Source organism: Dermacentor andersoni, chromosome 11 (genome assembly GCF_023375885.2).
Source record: "Dermacentor andersoni chromosome 11, qqDerAnde1_hic_scaffold, whole genome shotgun sequence".
In the NCBI taxonomy this organism is placed as follows: domain Eukaryota; kingdom Metazoa; phylum Arthropoda; class Arachnida; order Ixodida; family Ixodidae; genus Dermacentor; species Dermacentor andersoni.
Window position 1 is genome coordinate 33,627,760 of NC_092824.1, and position 20,846 is coordinate 33,648,605.

Sequence of the window (20,846 nt, forward strand, 5' to 3'; positions counted from 1 at the left end):
GATTCGAGGATTTTAAAAAACGCGCCAGTTTTTCATTGAAACTGCTAAATATGGTGCATAGCTAGCGCCATCTAGAAAAGTCAGTATCGCAGTCGCTAGTAGCCGTGCCAGCAGCTAACCGTACACAAACGAAGTCGCCATTTTGACCTGTGTCGTGTCGGCCATATCAGTGTGCGGCGTGGTGCTATTGCGATGGCACCAAGCAGGAGATGCCACTACAGTGCCGCTTTCAAGCGAAAATTTGTGACAGCAGCAGAGGCATTGTCGAACCTTCAAGCCGGGCGGGACTTCGGCGTCGACGAGAAAAACGTCTGTCGTTGGAGGGGACAACGACAGCAGCTTTTTGCATGCACCACAACGAGGATGGCATTCAGCGGACCAAAGAAAGGCTGTCACGACGAAGTGGAGACTCTCAGTTTTGGCCGACTTTGTTCGGTAGGTGCAGCATGGGACAACATCCCAGGTACTTTGATCGTGCACGCCTTCAAAAAGCACAGCATGTCTAAGGCGCTTGACGGTAGCAAAGATAGTGCACTGTTTGAAGGTGACAGTGACAAGGAACACAGCGACGACGACGTTGAATGAGCTCCGCATGTTCAGATTCAATAAATGCTGTTTGCATTTTGTGAACGTCGTCCTTGCTTTTTTGTTCGGCCTATATTCGAGGTAATATATATTTCTTTTTTTTTTTTGGCTTCGGACTTTAGGGGGTCGGCTTAGAATTGGGGTTGGCCTAGATTCGAGTAAATATGGTATATAAAAAGAAAGCAATGGTCTACTCGCTGGAAATAAAGAAGTCGTCACGATTGAACTGTTTTGAACAAACCACCACAGTGTCAGTCACTTATTACCTAATTCACGAGTTCCTTATCCATGTCGCTCTCCGTTGTGCATCATCTGCTACTTTCGGGAAACGATGAAATGGTGAATTGCTGTCTTTTCACCGCAATGACACGCCATAATGGTAAACAGCAAAACTCTTTCAACATCCATTTCTTTTTTCTTTTTAGCACTTGTGCGCGGCAGCATCATAACGATTTCAAAATTACAGTGGAACCTCGATTATACGTCCCCCGGTCATGCGACAATTCATATTTTACAACCAACTGATTTGGTCCCGGCAGAACCCCCATAGAAATAATGTGTTAAAAAACTCAATTATATAACGCAATTTTACGCCGACCCCACCTCGTACAATGGCTTTTAAAGGGACTGATAACTGGCCAGAATGTGTTGTGAGACGATGGAAATGAAATTGCCATGATTTATAGTGATAGAATCCAGCACACTGTTCGGGATTTAAGTAGGAAGCATCATTTTAAATTGGCAAAGAAAGTAAGAAAAACCAGTAAGTGGCGAGGCCTGGCGGTGAAATCTTGATACTTCGTAATGTAGTGAAGATATTACTGTACGTAACTCGACTGTCATTAAGCACAGTATAATTATTGCTCGTATAGTATAATTATGCTTTCAATTTGCTTACTCATGATGTCACGGCAATGTAGCGCGACGTATGCCCCGCTTTGAGAGATGAGCAATTTTGATGGCCAAGAAGAAGGCGAACTCCGCCGTGGCTTGGCAGCTCGACGTCAACGATTCGCGGATGACAGGACCAGCGGGAGGCCCTCTTTAAATGTGTGGCCCGTCAGAAGGACTCTGTGGACCTCATAGTAGCCTGGTACCATCCCCGAATGAAATGATTATAGTTATTCTCAAACAAGCTCGAAGGAGACGTGATCTCGTGTGATCTCTAGTTTCGCTTTCGCGAGACTCGGCTCGTCCTGGCACTGAATTCCTTGAAGTATTTGGCCGATAGTGCTCTTAGCAGTGCTAATGAGCTTGGCACAGCAACAAAAACCCTTATCGCCCACGAGTACTCCCCAATGAAAGCTGTCTCCACTTCAGACAATGACGATAAGTGAAAACAACTCGATTCCGAATTGTGCATTCATTCTGAATCACACAGACGCGTTGCACAGCGCTGACATTTGGCAGCTTGTATGTGCAGGCTACAATGTCGGCAACTCGCTGCCAGATGTTGCAGCGCTCGAGAGGAAGCTGATACATCACGGCTGGGCAGATGTCCAGAAAAAGATCATAGATTTTGTTTTTAAAGGTGAGGATAAAGATTCGCTTACACCTCCTCCAATTAAATGCTTGGTGTCATTTATTTTTAGTAATTTAATATGGTTTCCTTGGAGCAGTGCAGGTTCGCACCATGGGCTTATTCAGGCAGTCTGTAGTCATTGTTTTAGAAAGACTGAGTTTCACTGCCTGTATTCCTAGTTTTTCAATTATACGACACCCTGATTATATGACGGTTTTGCACGGCCCCCTCAAAGTCGTATACAGTAATCGGGGTACCACTGAACAAGGCAATGTTGCAGTGCACGCTGCAATGTGTGAACCTGCGGTTGAACCTAGATTGGCTGTTTCTCGGCATGGCTACTTGGGGACGAGCATTTAGTTGGAGTAATGAATAGAAAAGTCTGCGCGCACCGTGCACGGCTCGGCACAGGTCACGGGAGAGTCCAAGTGAAGAAGGGGCTGCCTGCATTTGGTCGGCATAGTAAGCATACTCAGGCGCAGTAAGGAGCTCGCATGTCTGTTGCTCGCTTTTCTGCTTGTTTATGGTTTCGCTGGGTGCAATGGGCCCTAGGTCGAGTTAAATGCCTGCATGCTGGACAGAGAGTTTAGATAAATTTTGACATGCTGATCAGCAATACGTTTGAGGAAAGAGACAAACAAAGCATGATTGTAAAAAGCAACAGGTGCCAAAATGCAGCGCTTCCACGTGACGCTTGCGATAATGGCAGATGGCCAGAAGCTGCGGTGAGGACAAGCTGGTGTGGATCCACGATGTGGATGAAGTGACCAGCGATTTGGACAACAGGTCTGGAGGTACCGATGCAGTGTGAAGTTTAAAAAAATGCCGTTATGGTTTGCAAACAGTATAGATGTATTTTTACTGCAAAGACAAGTTATCTAATGCATTTTTCAAATCATTACTCTCTTACATTTTGATTCCTGCAATTTTGATAAAGTTCCCATAAGATTTACCCTGCACGCTTCGACTTTGCTTCGTTTTTTTTTTGTTGTTGTTGTTTTTTTACGGGACGAGCATATTCATTACGTGAGTAGATACGGTATATCAGAGACCGTACTGCACCGCAAGCCAGCTGCGACATTCGTGGGCAAAAAATAGGATCACTTTTTTGCATTCAACAGGGCCTTCGAGAGGCAAATCAGTAAATTCCTGCTATTCAGGATGCTGAGAAACTGTTTGAATCATTCAGAGGTATCGGATAAGTGTAATTTATATTTGAAATTGTCAACAGATCAAACTATTTTGCCATCCCCCTCAAGTTAGATGTATGCGAGATCTACTCTGATGAAGTATGAGGAGGCTTGTGCATGCTCCCCAACCTGAAAACCATGCTTCGAGAGCCTACAGAATGCAGTAAGGCAGGATACGGGTGCTTGCTGGAACGAGTAAAAACAAATGCTTCCTGCACCATTGGAACATACCCATTGTCACATTTGTAAAGCCATGGCTTAGCATGGATGGCCATCATTATGGCTAATACGCCACCAAATTTGCATATTTCTTTAGCAAGGTCTAACTTACAGAAGTTGGGAACTACGAACAAAAAGCATATTTCATATACAGTCGCCGAATGATTTTCCAGAATCGAAAAATTCGGACACGCTCGATTATTCGGTCTGCTTCGCGGCACCGCCATTCTCCCCATAGACCATAATGTATAACAACTGCCGAAAGTTCGAACACCTTACAACCTCTCGTCTGATTTTTCGGACACTCTATGAGCCAACTCGATCGAGAGCACCATGCACCGACTCTGACCAGTGCATGATTCGACTTGCTGAACGCCATTTTTGTTTTGAACGGAGCCTCCTTCCTGCCCCACGAAGTGGCGTTACTGCAAATCTCCGCTCATGATCATCGTTTCTGCCTGGTTCGTAGCTACAGCAGTTCCGGTCTCAGCTTAGTAAGCCGTGCCAAGACAATCCAGCAGCTGATTTGTTTCTTTCTTCGTGCACGACGCTGCGAGTAGGCCATGTTTTTCGTTAATGCGACTGGTGTCGGCACGACGGTGTGGTGATGTTTGCTTTGTGTGCTGTGTCGAGGTTGCGGTGATGCAAAGCGGCACACGGAGACATCGCGTAAAGTGTCTAATGGCGCCGACAGTGCCCGCGCAGACTGCGCTGGGGAATGCCGGCAAGCGAGTACCGGGAGGCCTAGGATTTGTCGCCTTCCGATGTGCTCCATACTGACGCCGAAAATGTTCTGCCGAGACCTGCGCAGTGGTTGCATTGCGATTCCGGACACCGTCTCATTTGACAGTTTCACAGATGCTGATACTGCTGTACTGACATGCGCAGAACTCAACGACGGCGAGATCATTTGTCATTCTGCTGTGCCGCCGGACGATGACTCCGAGTCAGAAAATGACGCACTTTGTGCTACGCTGCCGTCACGTGCAGAGCGTGTACAAGCAGTGACTGTGCTTTCAGCCGCCTATAGTGACCGTACAACCCTCTCCGAGATTCAGGCTTATCTGATTGCGCGTAAACGGAACGGTGTGCAACGGCGCATTCACGATTTCTTCAAGCCTACTGCCAAGCCCGAATAAGTGCGTGGAAATAAAGGATTTCCTTTTTTTTTTCTAAATCTGCTTTTTCGAACACCTGTTTATTAGGACATTTCCGCAGTCCCCGTGAGGTCCGAATAAACGGTTGGCGACTGTATTTCCTTTTTTTTTTGTACTCTCGGTAATAGCAAATTATTACTTTCATTCATGCTTCTTGCAGTGCTTCTTTGAAGTTTCTCAAAAGAATCCTCAAAAACTCCTTGAGCTACAGTCGAACCCGACTATATCGAACCCGTTTACATCGAATTATTCTATATATCGAACAATTTCTGGTCACGGTATAGTTACAATGAGTATATATAGCAAAAATTACGCTTACATCGAACAAATATTGCAGTGACTCCCGATATATCGAACGTCAAGCGGCGGAAAAGTGCCCCCAGAAGTTGGCTTTCCCTCGCGGTAGCGGAGAAACCTGGCGGCGCGGCTCCATCCAACCGCTCTTCCTACCGTGACCACGCTGCCTCGGGCTGTTCGGGCGAGCTGTCGACACTCCCCCTGTCGCGCATAGTGAAGTCTATTATCCTCCCTCTTTCTCTATCGTCTTTCACTTCCCACTCCCTCTCCCCTGACGACGCTTCGCCGTGCTCCCTCACGGGTTTCAGAATCAAGCGTCCTTCCTTTCTTTAGATCACTATCTATCAACACTCCCCAGCAAAAAATGATCCTGGCCTGCCTACAGCGCTTGCTCAGACAGCCAATCAGAGGCTCTTGTGCGCTCTTCGTGCAAGATGGCGAAAGTGCGAGTTGTCTGGCTGCTTCTCTGGTTTATCGTGTTTGCGCCTTGTGGGCCTTCTCCCGCAGTGTTGCCGTGATGAAGCGGCAGAATTCGCCTTTCATCGTGAAGTTCGAAATCATAAATCGCGTCGAACGCGATATCCCCGCAGCGTGCAAGATTCCGAGGAGCACTCTCAGCACGATTAGGGCTAAAGTGGCCAGACTCGCAACCCGGTGCCCATGGCGCCCGACGCGTACGCACGGCCGTGTACGAGGCGTTCTTCATACGTGCCGGTTTCCGCGTGCTCGGTGATGACTGTAAATTCTGATGAATGTGACGAAGCCGTTGCCGGTGTTGCCGAAGTTTGGGGCGAGCTGTCAAAATTTCCGGGACATTCGAATCAACGGTGGACGAGTTTGTGAGTGCAGATGATGGTGTCGCGACGACGGTAGATACCGAAACGAAGACTACATCGCCGACATCGTACCGAGCACAAATGAAAGTAGGCACGTTGAGGAAAGCAACTACAGTCCTTTGCCCACATCCTCCGAAGTGATTGGTGCACTCGCATTAGTCCGGTGCTTCTGCGCGAATGCGGAAGGTTGCGGCCTCAGCTGCTCGGACTCCTTAGACAATGTGGGGAAGTGCGTGCGTCGCAGGCAGCGAAATTGCCCAAGCAGAAGAAAATGCAGGACTAATTTATGCGAAACTAAGCTAGTTTCGTCAATAAAGTGATTTTATAAATGGGATGTGCTTTTATGACATCCAATTATTTAGCAGGCTTATATCGAATAATGCTCTATATCGAACTGATAGGCGTTTTTTTGCGAGTTCGATATAGCCGGGTTTGACTGTATTATTTCTGCTTTACTTTGTGGGATCGCACGCGCATCCTGACATCTCCGGAGCGGTCACACGGTTATCACACGATAATCATGTGCTCGCTCGCGGAGGGTAGCAGGGAGAGGGCACGTTCGCCACTCCCGCTGCTCTTCGCGCCTGGCTGCAACGTCGCAGCCCAAGGCTCCCTCTTTCCAAGGTTCCTTCCTTTCCCTTTCTTGGAACTGGGGAGACTCCCCCTCCGCCGCTCGGAGAGAAGCGCTATTCCCCCGATGCATCTTTGTCTTTTGGCTGAGGTGCTTGCGACTGGCCGCATCTCAATTCAGCCGCTGAATCCACCGCATGTCGTCTCCCAGCAGCGCTCGGCCTTCGTGAGCGACTGACCGCCCCAGGACCCAAGCGCGGATCCACTCTGGGTGAGCTGAACTCTTTATCAGCCTCTTTCGTGGCTTCGAACATTGTGTGGTTTCTTTCGCCTCAGACATGCGGAACGCTCTGCCGCTGTGGTTTTGTTTTGTATTTGTGTTTGCTGTTGTTGTTCTGTTGGTACTTGTATCTTAAGGTTACTAAACACCTTAAGTCAAGACTCACCCTGTCCCCCTGGCCTGAACCCGCCGTGGTCGCAACTCACTGTGAACCGCGTGTTAAGGGCCACAGCGCTGACTGTTAGGGCTGCTGCGAAAGTGCTTGCGAGTGACTGCCGCTCCGCCGGCGCTGCGCGATCCAGAGAAGGGTCAGGTGCGCACGCACGAACTTGAGTAATACCCCTATAAAGCATCGGTGAATTTTCACACACTGCATACTTCTATGTGGTGCTACTAGATGGCGAGAGTCGGGCCGTGCACTAAATCCAGGGTGTGTACAAGTCACCGACTGGGCTGGCACCATTCTGACGACAAGGTTCAGTCCTGTGTAAGCGCCGCACCCTGTCAAAAGTGTGAAAGTACGGCCCTTAGACGAATCTATACGGTATACACGTTGCGACTAACACACCTTGAAATAAAATGTTAAAGTATAATATCACCGAAAATGAGCACAAAAAGTGCCTGACTTCGCACTTACTGGCTGTTTATATGGCCTTGCGTGAAACTAAATGCCAATGTACGAGTTTCCTTTTGATCAACAATCTAGACAAACTGCAGCGAAATAGATCGCAAAGGTGCAGTGCATGAAGACAACTTCTCAATCTGCATAAAACAGTGCAGAGTCTGAAACAGCCCGCACCATCCGCGAGTAAGTTAATTTTATCTTCCTAGATTAGCTTACCTTCCTCTATGACACATGGTCACACCAGCACTTGGCTACCGTCCTCGCAGCGAATATTTACTACTGTCACTATATCATCACCGACAGCATCAGACCAAATGGTGCCTCCCATTTGGAATGCCAGCCTGCTTGTTTGTCATCTGCTGCCTATGCTCATCGAAACTGCAGCGTAGAAAGCGTAGTTTTCATGCAACACTCCAGCTATAAAAAATGGCTTCGTGTAGGTGAGCCGAGCTACACTTTTCTCCACCAAGCAGAAAAAATATGGCAACTTCCTACACTAGCTGCATTTGTGTCTACTGCAAATTATCTTGGTGAATTCTTTATATAATACTGGGAATAAGCTATTGGCCCAAAATTTTTCAGTTCTTTAACGTCTCTCTTTTTGTGGATTAGTATAATGTTTGCATTTTTCCAGTTTTCTGGGACCCTTGCAGTTGATAGACACTTCGTATAAAGCAACATTCTCCAGCATTTGGCCAACCCTGAGAAACTATATCGCCGCCCACCCAGCACATTTCGCAAGATAGAGGCGGTTCTTCTTCGCTGAGCCCAGACCGGCCAGCTTCTGTCACCAGCAAGGCTACACCTCATCAACCCGCACTCATACCCGAGCCCTAAGTGTCCGGCATGCCCGGCCAGAGGTACGGCCGAACATCTTCTGTGGAGCTGCTCTGCCTTTGACACGGTCCAAGAAAGGACACTACACTCCCTGGGCGGGAACCGACCTGGCACCCTGCAGGAATGGCTCGACCCGCCATCGCACATCGGGCTCAAGGACTCAGTCCAGCTTTGGAGTGCTTTTTTGGACTTTTTCAGGGACAAGGAAGGGCCTGGCCGCCTCTTTGCAGAGCCGACCTCGGGACCACTCCACGTCGAGGAAGAAGAGAGCACCGGTCCCCCTCCCTCTCCCCCATAGAGCACCCCTTTTCTGCCGCAAGGTTTGGCCTATTAAACGCAGAAATAAACGCGTATTAAAAAAGAAAAAAGTCACCCGTTTTAACAAGCATTATGTCTCCTCCATCTTTGATTAAATCGACTGTTATTCCATATTCTCCTGCCGCTCTTCCTCGTTTCATGTCTTGCAAGGCCCTTCTGACCTCATTGCTAGTTATAGGAGGAGTTTCTGTATCCTGTTCATTGCTGTTTCTAATGGAGATATCCCAACTCCTCTGGGTATTGTACAGGTCAGTATAGAATTCTTCCGCTTCTTTTACTATATCTTCCGAGATTGCTGATGATACATATTACCCTGCTTGACTTTCAGTGCATACATCTTGGTTTGTCCTATGCCAAGTTCCCTTCTCACTGATTTCATGCTACGTTCATTTTTATGGCTTCCTCAGTCATTCTCATGTTATAGTTTCGAATATCCCTTATTTTCGCCTTGTTGATCAGTTTTGACAGTTCTGTGAATTCTACCTCATCTCTTGAGTTGGACAGCTTCATTCTTTGTCGCTTCTTTATTACGTCCTTTATTACTTGGGAGAGCTTGCCTACTGGTTGCTTTGTGCCTTACCTCCCACTTCAGTTGCTGCCTCTGAAGCCAGCCTTGTTACAGTTTCATTCAATACCTCTATGTCATCTTTATCTCTGTTCTACGGCTGCATATTTATTCGCAAGTACCAACCTGAATTTGTCTGCTTGTACGCTTACTGCATCTAAGTTGGCCCGTTTCTTCTTGACCAATCTTACTCTTTCTCTCTTCAAATTGAGGTGAATCCTGGTCCCCACTAATCTATGATCACTGCACTTTACCCTGCCTACACTTCTACGTCCCGCGCTATGCTGGGATCGGCAGAAAGTATGAAATCAATTTCATTTCTTGTTTCACCATTAGGACTTTTCCACCTCCACTTTCTGTTGCTACGCTTCCTGAAGAAAGTGTTCATTATTCAGGGCTTATTCCTTATTGCGAATTCTACCAGCATCTCTCCTCTAGCGTTCCTAGAATCGACACATAGCTAGCACCATCTAGAAATGTCAGTATCGCAGCCACTACTAGCTGCACCAGTAACCAACTGAAATACACGAGCGACATAACCATTTTGACCTCTATTGTATCGGCATGCGACGCGGTGTTGCTGTAATGGTGTTAAACAGGCGATGTCACTATAGTGCTGCTTTCAAACGAAAAGTTGTGCTAGCCGTTAAGGCATCGTAAACGTTCAAGCAGGGTGGGACTTCAGCATCGATGAGAGAAACTTAAGGAAAATAGCGATGAGGCTAGCAGCGATGATGACTTAGAATGAGCCCATCATGTTCATACTCAATAAATGCTGTTTTAAAGCGAAAGCTTTACTGGCCACGAACTTGCGATTTCGCCGTGGCGGTGCTCCGAGGAGGCACACGACGTCACAACGCGCGCTTCGCCGTGGATATTTCTCGCTCGCTCCCTAGTCACTACTGCGCATGCGCCACTAGTAGCTCCGAGCCACAGGTATTCCGCCGCTGCGCCGCGCCACACCTTTCCCCCCCACCATTTGGTATGACGTCACACTGCGTCCCTCGTCGTTGCGCTCGCCTCCGCTCACTTCGCCAGCTGCGTCGCATGCCTGATAACATGTCGGAGGATTGAAAAGGAGAGCTCGCGTGCGCCGCAACCACAGTTGAGGCATGAGTATGGAGGGCGACAATTCGGATAAGCAGGAGGAGGCCTGGAATCGACGTCGGAACGAGATCAAGAGGAAACGAATCGCCCAGGAAACAGACGAACAGCGCGCCAAACGACTGCCTAAACGCTGCAACATAGCTAGACAACCAGACTAACCTGGACTTGCAATCAAGATTAACCAAGGCTAACCATGCTATGCCTTAGCTTTCGCTACGTATATCCTGGCATAGCCGAGCTAAGCCAGTGCCAATTTTTTTCATTTTGTGAACACTGTCCTCGCTTTTTTGTTCGGCCTACATTCGAGGTAAGTTGTTTTTTCTGGCTTTGGGTTTTTCAGGGTCGGCTTAGAATCGAGGCCAGCCTAGATTCGAGTGAATATGGTAGTTCACTAATTTATCACAAGTCAGCGCTGCCACGAGGTCTCAAAGTCCCTTGGGCCATGGGATCACATGCATATTGAGTATGACAGTGCTATGCCCAAGTGTGAGCAAAAGGATTCCAGCACAAATTTTGTACAGTAAAACCTCGTTAAACCGTACCCGCTTAAACAGTAGTTTCGTTTTAAAAGTAGTAAAGTCAAATCCCCCACTCAACGGCCATTGAACATAATGTGTTTCGTATCCGCATAAACCGTACCAGCTTATTGCGTACGCATCGGTTAAAACGTAACGTTTCAACTTTTCGTCGCGCAAACGCGGCGCTGCGCTGTCTCCATCGGGCGGCCCGGCAGAACAACACGCCTCAGAGATCGGAACAACGGCCTCCAAGCGCCCCGTGCGTTTGCGCGTGAAGCCACATCAACATCAACATCATTTCGCAGCGGTGCCAGAGAGCGTTATGGCGTTGTGCAAGCGAGGACTCGCGTCGTTCCGAAACTTGGATAAAAAAGACGCCGGGTGTTCAGCATAGAAGAAAAATTAGACGTTGTCCGTGCTATCGAACGTGACACGAAGAAGTCGGCGCTGACACGCAACAGGGATCTGCTGCTGACTACAGTGTGTGGCATTTGGAATGCGAAGTTGCTCGGCAGCGCTGCTGCGACCGCGAAGATAATGTCGGCTACGAGGTTCGACTTTTCGCCATCGTTGCATGTGTTGTTGCCAAAGTGTCGACTAGCGACAGTGACGAGGACGACACGGAAAGCGATAGCACGGGCGATTCAGGCCCGACAGTGACATAAGCTGCTCGTTACATCAGCCTCATGAATGCAATCGTCGCGACGACAATAGGGGCGCGATAACGTAACTCTATTCCAAATGATAATTATTCCAAACTCCGGCACCCGGCAATGAAAAAGGCGCCCCCGGGACTTCTGCAGCACTACTGCGCAAGTGCACGGTGAATACGTAACGCCAACGAGGAATCTACCATGCGAGTGTTTGCCGAGAAGAGGAGGCTGGCTGAAAAGCTGGCACGCAGCTTCAGTAAGTTTGAGGCCGCTGTCGTCCTCGTGCTAGGCCGCCGCGGCATCGAACGAAAATAACGCATTTGTCGCGCGAAGTGAATAAATACTGCATGTTTTTTCCCCTTTCATCGCACTGTCTCTGAGTTCCGTTTTCGACAGGTAAGTGGGCGATCTCATGGTATTCGGTTAAACAGTACTACCGTTTAGTACGTACCTTTCCCGAGCTCCGGCCAACTACGGTTTAACGAGGTTTCACTGTACACGCACAGAAGGCTGCCGCGACCATGTCACCGCATCTTTCAGCATGTACACAAGAGAAAAATTTGTATTCTCACCTGTATTCGAGGCATGATGATATCCGCCACACGTTCCTCTCGCAGCAGCTCGTCTATGAACTCGTCCATGTGAACGATTGTGTAACCTGCACAACAGAAGACACTTCTTAAAGAAATACCCTAAGAAAATGCTCATACAAGGCTTGAAAGGTTCAACTCTTAATACGGCAAATATGTCATGCCATGATAAAATTTTCACTGAAAGTTTAGCTTTGGTAACCTAGCGAATAAGTAACATCAAAGAAAAGCTTATGATGTCACCTTCAAGAGAGAAAAAAATTTTTTTATGGTGATACCAGAGACTGTGACAACAGCAGTTAGAAACAACTGTTGTATTTTAAGCAAAATTACATTTGCAATAAACGATCTATACAAAAGTTTTAACCTTCTCACGCCATAATAATTTCATAAAAATTTGTAAGTGAGGAATTTTTTAGACCTACATATCTTGCCCAATATTTTGCAAAATACATGATACCAGAAATGCCTATTGCATTTTTACTGGTCTTGTTTATAAAAAATTGCGAAAGTCATTGTGTATTAGTGTTTATCTGTCAAAATTACAAGAAAGGTTACATAAACACATGTGCAAGAATTGCGGAAAGTTCACAACGAGTTAAATCGTCATCGGCAGTTAAGGGCCTAAGTGGCTGAAAAGAAGAAAGCATGAAAAAAATACCATGATATATGTGATACCACACAATGACACCACTCCCAGCTACAGCCTGGTCAGTGATTGAAGAATGTGTTGCCAAGTCTCCAGCCTTCTTAAAAGCACATATACATAATTTGAACCTTTCAGCACGCCAGACAGCAGCCGGCCAAATTAGATGCATCATGCCAGTCACACTAGGACTTGCTCATTTGTCCCTTGTGCAGCTTGGTGCGCTAAGTGTGGCGCATAGCAGCACCGCAATCAGCTGTAGCCACAGGACATGTGCATAAGTATAAAGCGAGCGGATGCTTTTTCACTTGCCAAGGGTGAAAACTCAGTGCACCTTCTTCAGTGCACACAAATAGTAGGCGAACATGCTGCTGGCCGGCCATGCTAGCATGTTGTGCATTGTGGTCGAGAGGCCCTGGCACGAGATAGGACAAGTTTTGTGCTCAAGGAGGCAGTGCCTGAGCTCACCTAATGCCACCAGTTGCTTTAGCTATGCTGTGACGTTAGGCTGTAGAGGATTCGCTTTGCACCGAAGTAGCATATCTGCACTGTGCGTTACACTGGACTATCGTCGTCATCATTATCATCATCATCAGCCTGGTTAAGCCCACTGCAGGGCAAAGGCCTCTCCCATACTTCTCCAACTACCCCGGTCAAACGGACTATACTTGCACCTTAAAGAGCCCCTCACCGGGTCTGGCCATGTTGAGCTGACAAGCACCGTGCATACAAATGCGAGGTAACGATCATGTCTGCTAAGCATTAGATTGCTACAAACTGCGAAAAGAACTGAAATTTCAAAGTGAATGCTGTTTGCTTTTCTCCTCGCGAGTGGCGCGCTCCCAGCTGGACAATTGAAGTAAATCACACAAGTGCGCCTACATGCATGACAGTGCTGTGACAACACATTGTGGCACGTGATTTCGAGAATTATTCAAGGCAACATCTGTTGGTTTGCGTAATCTGTTGCTTCAATAGATGAATGAAAGTTCAGATAAATAATAAAACACACAAACCAAATGCCTGCATGTTCTTGTTTTACTTCACGCCGCAGCAAGAAAGATGTACTTCTGTTTCGTCTGTTTGTCCCCACGTCGTGCCGTCACGCACCAGACAACGAAACTACGTCATTTTCTACTGAGTTCCAGCGTGGGATCATGCTCTGTGGTCCGCTTGTGTCTGCCTCAGTGTTCGCGTAGTACTCACTTATACCGCTAGTGAGGTATTCTCGTGCATAACGCACAAAATCGTGCTCTGCACGAAACGAGACAAATGCAACAGCTTGCGCTCGACACCATCAGCGTAAGTGCACTGCGCAGCAAAAAGGTGAGGGAAAAGAAATGTAGGTGGGGTCCGTGACATATGCGTCACACGATCCTTGAGCTCCAATATAAGAGAACACAGACAAGGAATCTTTTTTGCAGAGGCTAGACGGGGCAAGTGGAGAGGGTTATTATTTATTTATTTACTGATACCTCAAGGGTCCAAATAGGACATTACATGAGGGGTGAGCACGTAAAAGGTGGGAATGACAATGATGAAATTAAAAAGATGATCTCTCATGGCAGTAGCCCTCGCCTCCTGAAATCACGGGTTCGCAGCACTGAAATATTTCCCTCTCGGCTATTAACGAACCGATTTGAAATATTCTTGCAGCAGAATGCTCCCTAGAGGGGACGTGACAACTTCCAGCATATAACTGAAATTTGCTATGTGGCCTGGTGAGGGGCCCTTTAAGAGGGCCCTGTAACAACTTTCCAGAAAGCTATCAGCTACTGGCCTTGCGTTCAACCAATCATGGTACAGCGAATGGCACACCAGTGATATCAACCAGAGGAAACTCCTCTGTCATCTATGAGACTCCATGTGGAACTGCTGTATTTTTATTCTATGCTCCAGCTTTCAATGCATGTACACAAGGCATTCTCAAATTACTGAGTATATTATCTTCAGCTATTGAATATATAAGAGTCAGTATTGTTAGGACAATGAACAAATTTTATCTTCCTCCCATAAAACCACAAATTACTTTTGGTTTGCATCGAGTACACACATTGTTTTATACACACACACTTTATTAATGATGATGTAGCTTTACATGAACACACATGCCGCAGCAAACTTGGAACGCAAGAGACTGGTCAGCAACATATTGTTTATAAAATCAAGTTGACTTACAGCAACCTTACTGTTCCCAATTTTGCCTACTTTAGAAACTTGTCTGGATAAAGCAAGTACTTCTGTGGTCTCCTTTCAGCATCACAATACTTCCAAAGGGATGACCAGAGAATGATGAGTGGAACTGAGTTTGTGTTTCGTTTGCAATATTAAATAGTATACACACGCATTCACTATTGCAACTTAAATACCAACCTGGAAAGCTTAAAGTTAGTAAAATCCCACAGACATGAACCGAGTGGGAAAACAGCACACATTGTTTTAAATATCTTGCCTTGGACATGCCTTTTCAGGGATACATATGCTTTGTATTGCACATGAAATAAACTTCCACTTCCCTTAGAAGCAGCAACGTGCTCAGCACAGCAAAAAGTGACTACGTTTACATCAGTGAAATGTCGCTGATTTTGCCTGCTTCAGGAACTTGTCTGCTTATTCTTGCTCGACGCAAGTATACCACCGATAGGTCCTTCCACCTTTAAAGAAGTTCCAAGAGAAGGTTACGAGCAAAACTATTTCACGAACAGAATTTATTTTCAGCAAAACTCGATGAAACATTAGTAGAATCATAAAGAGAGTCCAAATTCACAAACTTAACAGAAAATTTTGGAGAGTCCGCAAGCGTGTTACTGTGAGGAGCTTACACAAACCCCAGCATCACGACTGTGATCCTGTAGAACCTCAACAATGCTTCTGTACCTCAAATGCCTTTTACTTGTGGATGCCATACACTGCACTTGGGCTCTTTCAATATGTCCACCGAAAGCTAATGAGCTTGCAGGTTGGCGTACTCCACCTCAACAGCGTCCACTGCTTCTATCCTTGATTCATTGCCCTGCAGCAAACGCTGTGGTGATATGATGTACAGTGCTGAATGATGAAGTCCCCAACAACCCCAGTTAAACAACTTGACCCATCTGAAGGTTAGCGTTTTCAAGAGAAAACTTGTGTTGGATATAGTCACATGGCACTGTCAAATGCTGATGCACAACGCTAAAGGACTCCTGGCCCTCGTGGGCTGAGCTTTTCAGCAACGTAAGAGGCGAGACTGCTGATGACAAGGTCTTTCCTGTCTTTTGGGCTCTCTGAAGCTGAGTAGCTCACAACCAGCCACAAATGACACACCTTTAAATCAGACGGGCAGACAAATCTCACAAGGAGATCTTCAAAGAGTTGGTTCAAGGGGCCCTTCAATGTGCGGCTCATAGGTGCTTGTGCCAGAAGAATGCATTTGTATTCTAAAAAAGAATGACATCATACTTTGCCGAAAAAGACAGCATGTCCTGCACAACTCCGACGACAGTTAATAGAACAGTGCTCACGGAACACATGATTGGCTTGCACTGACTTGTGCTGATGTTCGACCTTTAGAGTACAAGATGTAGGATTAGTCCCTTGCCTCTTAACACTTTGTAGAACAGTGGTGCACATTTGTACTATTTATGATGTATAAATCAAGAAGATGCAATGAAATAATGGTGAAAAACCGTACCACTTTGACCCCTGCTATCATCTAGCACATAGAGCATGCACAGCATAGAGCTATGCGCGCAGGCCACTCGTGTTCGGAGGGGTGAAAGGGCGACGGGAGAGAGCCGCACAGAGATGACTGGAAAGTGAGTACGCGGCGGCTGTTGGAGGAAGCAGCCCATCGTGCAGCGGCTTGAATTTCTAGTGTTCTTTTTTCTTTTTTTCAAGTATTTCACATTTCACTACCGTTCGGATCAGATAGCCAGCAGCCAGACTTCATCGTTGCAAGCGATAATGCGGCATCGTGGCATTGCAGTAAGTGGGTTATTTCACCATGGAAAACATACAGAAGTTGATGGTGCAGCAGCTTTTCATTGTTATAACCGATATATTGCTAAAACCAGCATCGTTATAAGTGGGTCCAACTGTACAACATACACATGAATATATAAAAGACTATTCTTCTCACTTAGTTTGGTTTGCCTATATATTATCAATGTAACCAATGCTGCTTTTAATAGACTGGTGGCTACAATATACAAATTTGGGGGCAAATTTTGTCCACTATGTATAAGTACAACGTACTTTGCTTTAGCGACGTGTGTGTGCAGCAGCGCACTGCTTGCAAGTATTTCAGGCCCCTTGTGGAATTTGCTAAAATGCACATTTTTTTTCTAACGAATGAATACATTAGCGGCAAGCTTCTCACAACGGCATGCCGTGCAATGACACACTGTTGGCTAAGTGCCGAAGGTGCCGCCGCGATTAACCATCTTTGAACCGAAGCCGTAGCCCTCGGCGCTTCAAAAACAACCTCCGACGATCGCAAAATGCACCGTTTTTAGAACGCTTTATTTCTCATCGCACCAATTTGCACAAATAAGAAGACATGCTGCTACTTGCGGAGCAGACTGCGAGGCGAGTGATGTGGTCTCGCATGCAGTGCAGCGGCAGCCAAATGCGGGCTCCCAGTTGAAGTTGCCTCATACTGCAGCTCTCGTTTGTGGTACAGATTTGACAGCGGCCGTTGCGTGTTGTAAAAGATTAAATTAAGACATCGGCTTATATTACTGGCCACTGTTTTGTGAAGAACATGCAGTAGCCATCGTTTGTTTCGTTGGGGGCTGCAATGTGCTCGAGCCGGGGGGTTGGCACAGCAGCACAGGCTGGCCGGCTTTTCGCTGTCGTGCCGGCTGTTCATTCTTCCCACTGTGCAGGTGTATATATCTCTCGTACCAGGAAACTGCAATTTGTCAGCTACCAGCGCCAGGAAAATGGCGGACAAGAAGATGCCATGTCACATGGTTCTACGATTACCACGTGAGACTGTTAATTTATAGTTACTTATTTTAATTTTGTCATTTTTCGTTCGCTTAAGCGTTACACTGTGGTATGTATAAAGTTCTTTCATTTAATAACATACCACAACCCTAATTTTGGATAGAACGGACTTTGGATACAACAGACTTTTTTCTTTTTCACTGGATTATCATGGTCCGTTGCAACGAGCGTCGACTGTATTAACAGTTGCCATGTGAAAAGTCATATTAAAGAACTGCGGTATGTCCCAACACCAGGAGACCAAGAAAAGAGTGCACATTTGGTCTACTGGCCTCACTGGCAAGAATGATTGCACACCTACTGTTATACCTGTGTTGGAATGTTGGCCTCTCATGGGATAAGGAAGAAATGTGCAGCTCAAAATTTCTCCATGAAACAGAAATATGATTTGACAGATGCACTAATGTGGTCGTGATTATTGTATGGGAATGCATTGGAAGGCACACTGTAATGGTGTGATACTGGACGACTGTGCAGACTCCTGAGGATAATATCCTGAGGATAAAGTTGACAAAATACCTTGCTGCCACTTTCCCCTAAAACTGGCTTGAACATAAGCCCTTGGCAGTCACGCTCAGTGTTTTGGAGTAGCTTGAGTGCAATTTGAGGCATTTTTATGGTTTTGATGCGATGAGTCACAAATGCAGCACTTTGGCACCATTGGTGCAGCTGTACCACCCCTGAACAGTCCATGATTCTTTGGCAGTCTCCCTTAAACATCCCAAGTACAGTAGAACCTCATTCAAAAATTTGGGAAAAACCGCAAGAAAAAACTTGTCAACCGGGAAAACCTACGATGCGAAGTAACAAAAGAAATTCGATAAACTCGACTACTGTTGACATCTACGTAATGCGAAGAGACGCATGGATTGTTGCGGCATGAGATGCCAATGCGTGTCGAGCTGCTGGTGCTCCAATGGCCCAAGAGACGTTTTGTTGTTTTCCTATTGCATGGTGCTTTAACATGGGGACGTAAAACCGTGGCAAGATCGAGCTGGTGGGCACCGTTTCCTGCCGCCTGTAGCAGGGAACAGTGGCGCGTTTGTATTATCACCCACTAAAGGCATGCGGTAGGCTACCAATGGCACTACGCACCACACACTGTAAAACAAATAGGCGATGATGCATATCGCAATAGGATTGCCAGTGACAGCTGCGAATGCGTCATGTGACGACCCCTAGGAAGGTTTGCTGGTACCGAAATGAGAAACTGAGTGCACGCCGGCATTTATGCGTGAGACGGGCAGGTGAGTGTTGCGGTGAAGCTGCCATGGCAGGCAGCTACATACTATTCTCGATCACGCGCGTCTCACACATTTTTTTTTTTGTTTACATGGGATCTAGCGGCATGGAAACATATCAGAGGGTGGCAGTTTGGTGACGTATTGAATGTTAGTGCCGAAAAATTGTGTTTTCCGAGAACGTATGAAGCAGCCAAAAATGAGTGTAACTCTATTGGGTCATCTTTTTGTTGTCGATCGCAAACGTTGGCACCGGTAAAATGTACATAATGGGAACACATCAATGAGGTTCTATGGAGTATCAGGCCCACGAAACACACCGCACTGAAACTTCTGGTAATGGTTACCCGAGGTTCTTTTTGATTCACCCAACACTCGGTACGTGAGTGTCTTTACACGTGGCCTCCAATTCAATGCTGTAACCACAGCTGGGTATTAAAAGCCCACAAACTCAGCAACAACTACTAAGGAACAGCTGTGCGGTTTTTCTCATTCAATTGCACATACTTCTCTGATTTCGTTCATGCTGATCCCCACTGGGCAGAAAGAATGTTTCATCAAAGCCTTGTGGCAGCGCAATCCTACATGTAGGGGTTCACTCACCACCATCCCGATTTTGACGCCGGAGCTGGCGGTAATCGTTGTACAGGGGCTCCAGGTACTTGTAACAGTCGAGTGAGCTGCCCACAAGACGCATGTAGTTGGCGCCCAGGGCGCGCACATATCTGCAAGAGCAGCCATAAAATGACAAAGGTGCAAATGGCAGTCTACATGCTCCTTTAAAGGGACACTAAAAAACAGCTATGCATCAAATTAGACTGGTAAGGCACTTTTCCAAAACTCTATATTAATTCAGCAGTAAAAGGTTGATTATTACTGATCAAAATGAAGGCCACTCTTGCATTTTCTTTTTTTCTTTTGCTTCCCCTCCAGGGCTTCATCACCGATACTTCAGTGCAATGTCCCAAATCAAAGTATCTTCTCGTATATGAAGCCTTCAGGTGCAGTAAAAGTTCTTAAAAGATGCTGCACCGAGTCTATGACAGAGGAAGGCAAAAAATACAATATTTTGGAGGGAAATCCTGAAGAGAATTTGATTATTTAGTATGTTGACCCTTTATTAATGATTTACAGACATTTCTCTGTAGGAATGCTGTGAACAGCCACTCTGCTCTATGCAGGGTGTGTACCAATTATCGTGCACCAAGATTTTAAAAAATGCAAATGCTGTGTAGCTGGACAGAACTAAGGTAACATGGTTTGCCGTTACTAAGAGATACATCAGTTTCTGCCTTCTAACTAATTCCATAATTGGTCTTAATTAGTTAATCAACTTCCCGAATATTATAATTTGATAAGTGCCAATGAGAAAATTGTACAGCAACATGAAAAACTCCCAAAACAGCTTTCTGTTAGTTAATACGTGCTACATAAGTGTTTTTTCGAGCATGAAAGAAGCCCGCGAACGCACGCAATGTGCCTCAAGCGGCCAGTCGCATGACAATTTTGAGTGCATTCGTGGGCTTCTTTCACGCTCGGAAAAACACTTTAATATGTTTTTATGTGTTATGTGTTATGCGTTATGAGTGTGCGCACATGAGCATGAGCGTGCACTCCAGCGCTTTCGTGCACATAGTAAGGAACTACAGTTCCGTGCGCTACGTCTGCAGCATAGTGTGGATAACACAGCCACCGCAGGGTGCCACAAAGAGCGCACTCACTGTGGCTCGCTTAAGACAATGCACTCTGATTAGTATCTGTGGGTAACATGACTCAAGGCCCAAGTGCCAACATCTGACGAACCGGCTGTCTGCTTCCAGAGTTGTAGACCCTCGACGTGCGTCGCCATCATGGTCAAAGCTTGTTACCTTAGGAATCCTTTCAACTCAAGTCCAAAGTGCGGCCTCCATCACTTAATCGATATGCTTGCTCTCGACATACCCGCACAAGCAAACGTGAAGATGAAGTTTGTTCGATGCTCGGCAATTGTGTGATTGTTGTAGAGATAAGTGTGCAAGTCACACGATGCAAGAACAGCAACGCGCAGCTATCTAGTACACTGTAGCACAGCAAAAGGATAAGACACCGTAAACACAACGTT

General features: G+C 46.4%; 1 protein-coding gene across 1 annotated transcript in view; it reads right to left on the reverse strand.

Annotated features, from left to right (window-relative positions):
- The window catches only part of Prp38 (pre-mRNA processing factor 38), a 36,854-nt gene that overhangs the window by 12,965 nt on the left and 3,043 nt on the right, over positions 1–20,846 (reverse strand). Inside the window, exons 3-4 of the mRNA XM_050167245.2 lie at positions 19,349–19,470; positions 11,852–11,937 (exon numbers count right to left, since the gene is read on the reverse strand). Of these exons, the coding sequence (XP_050023202.2) occupies positions 11,852–11,937; positions 19,349–19,470 (208 nt within the window). The remainder of the gene's footprint in view (positions 1–11,851; positions 11,938–19,348; positions 19,471–20,846) is intronic.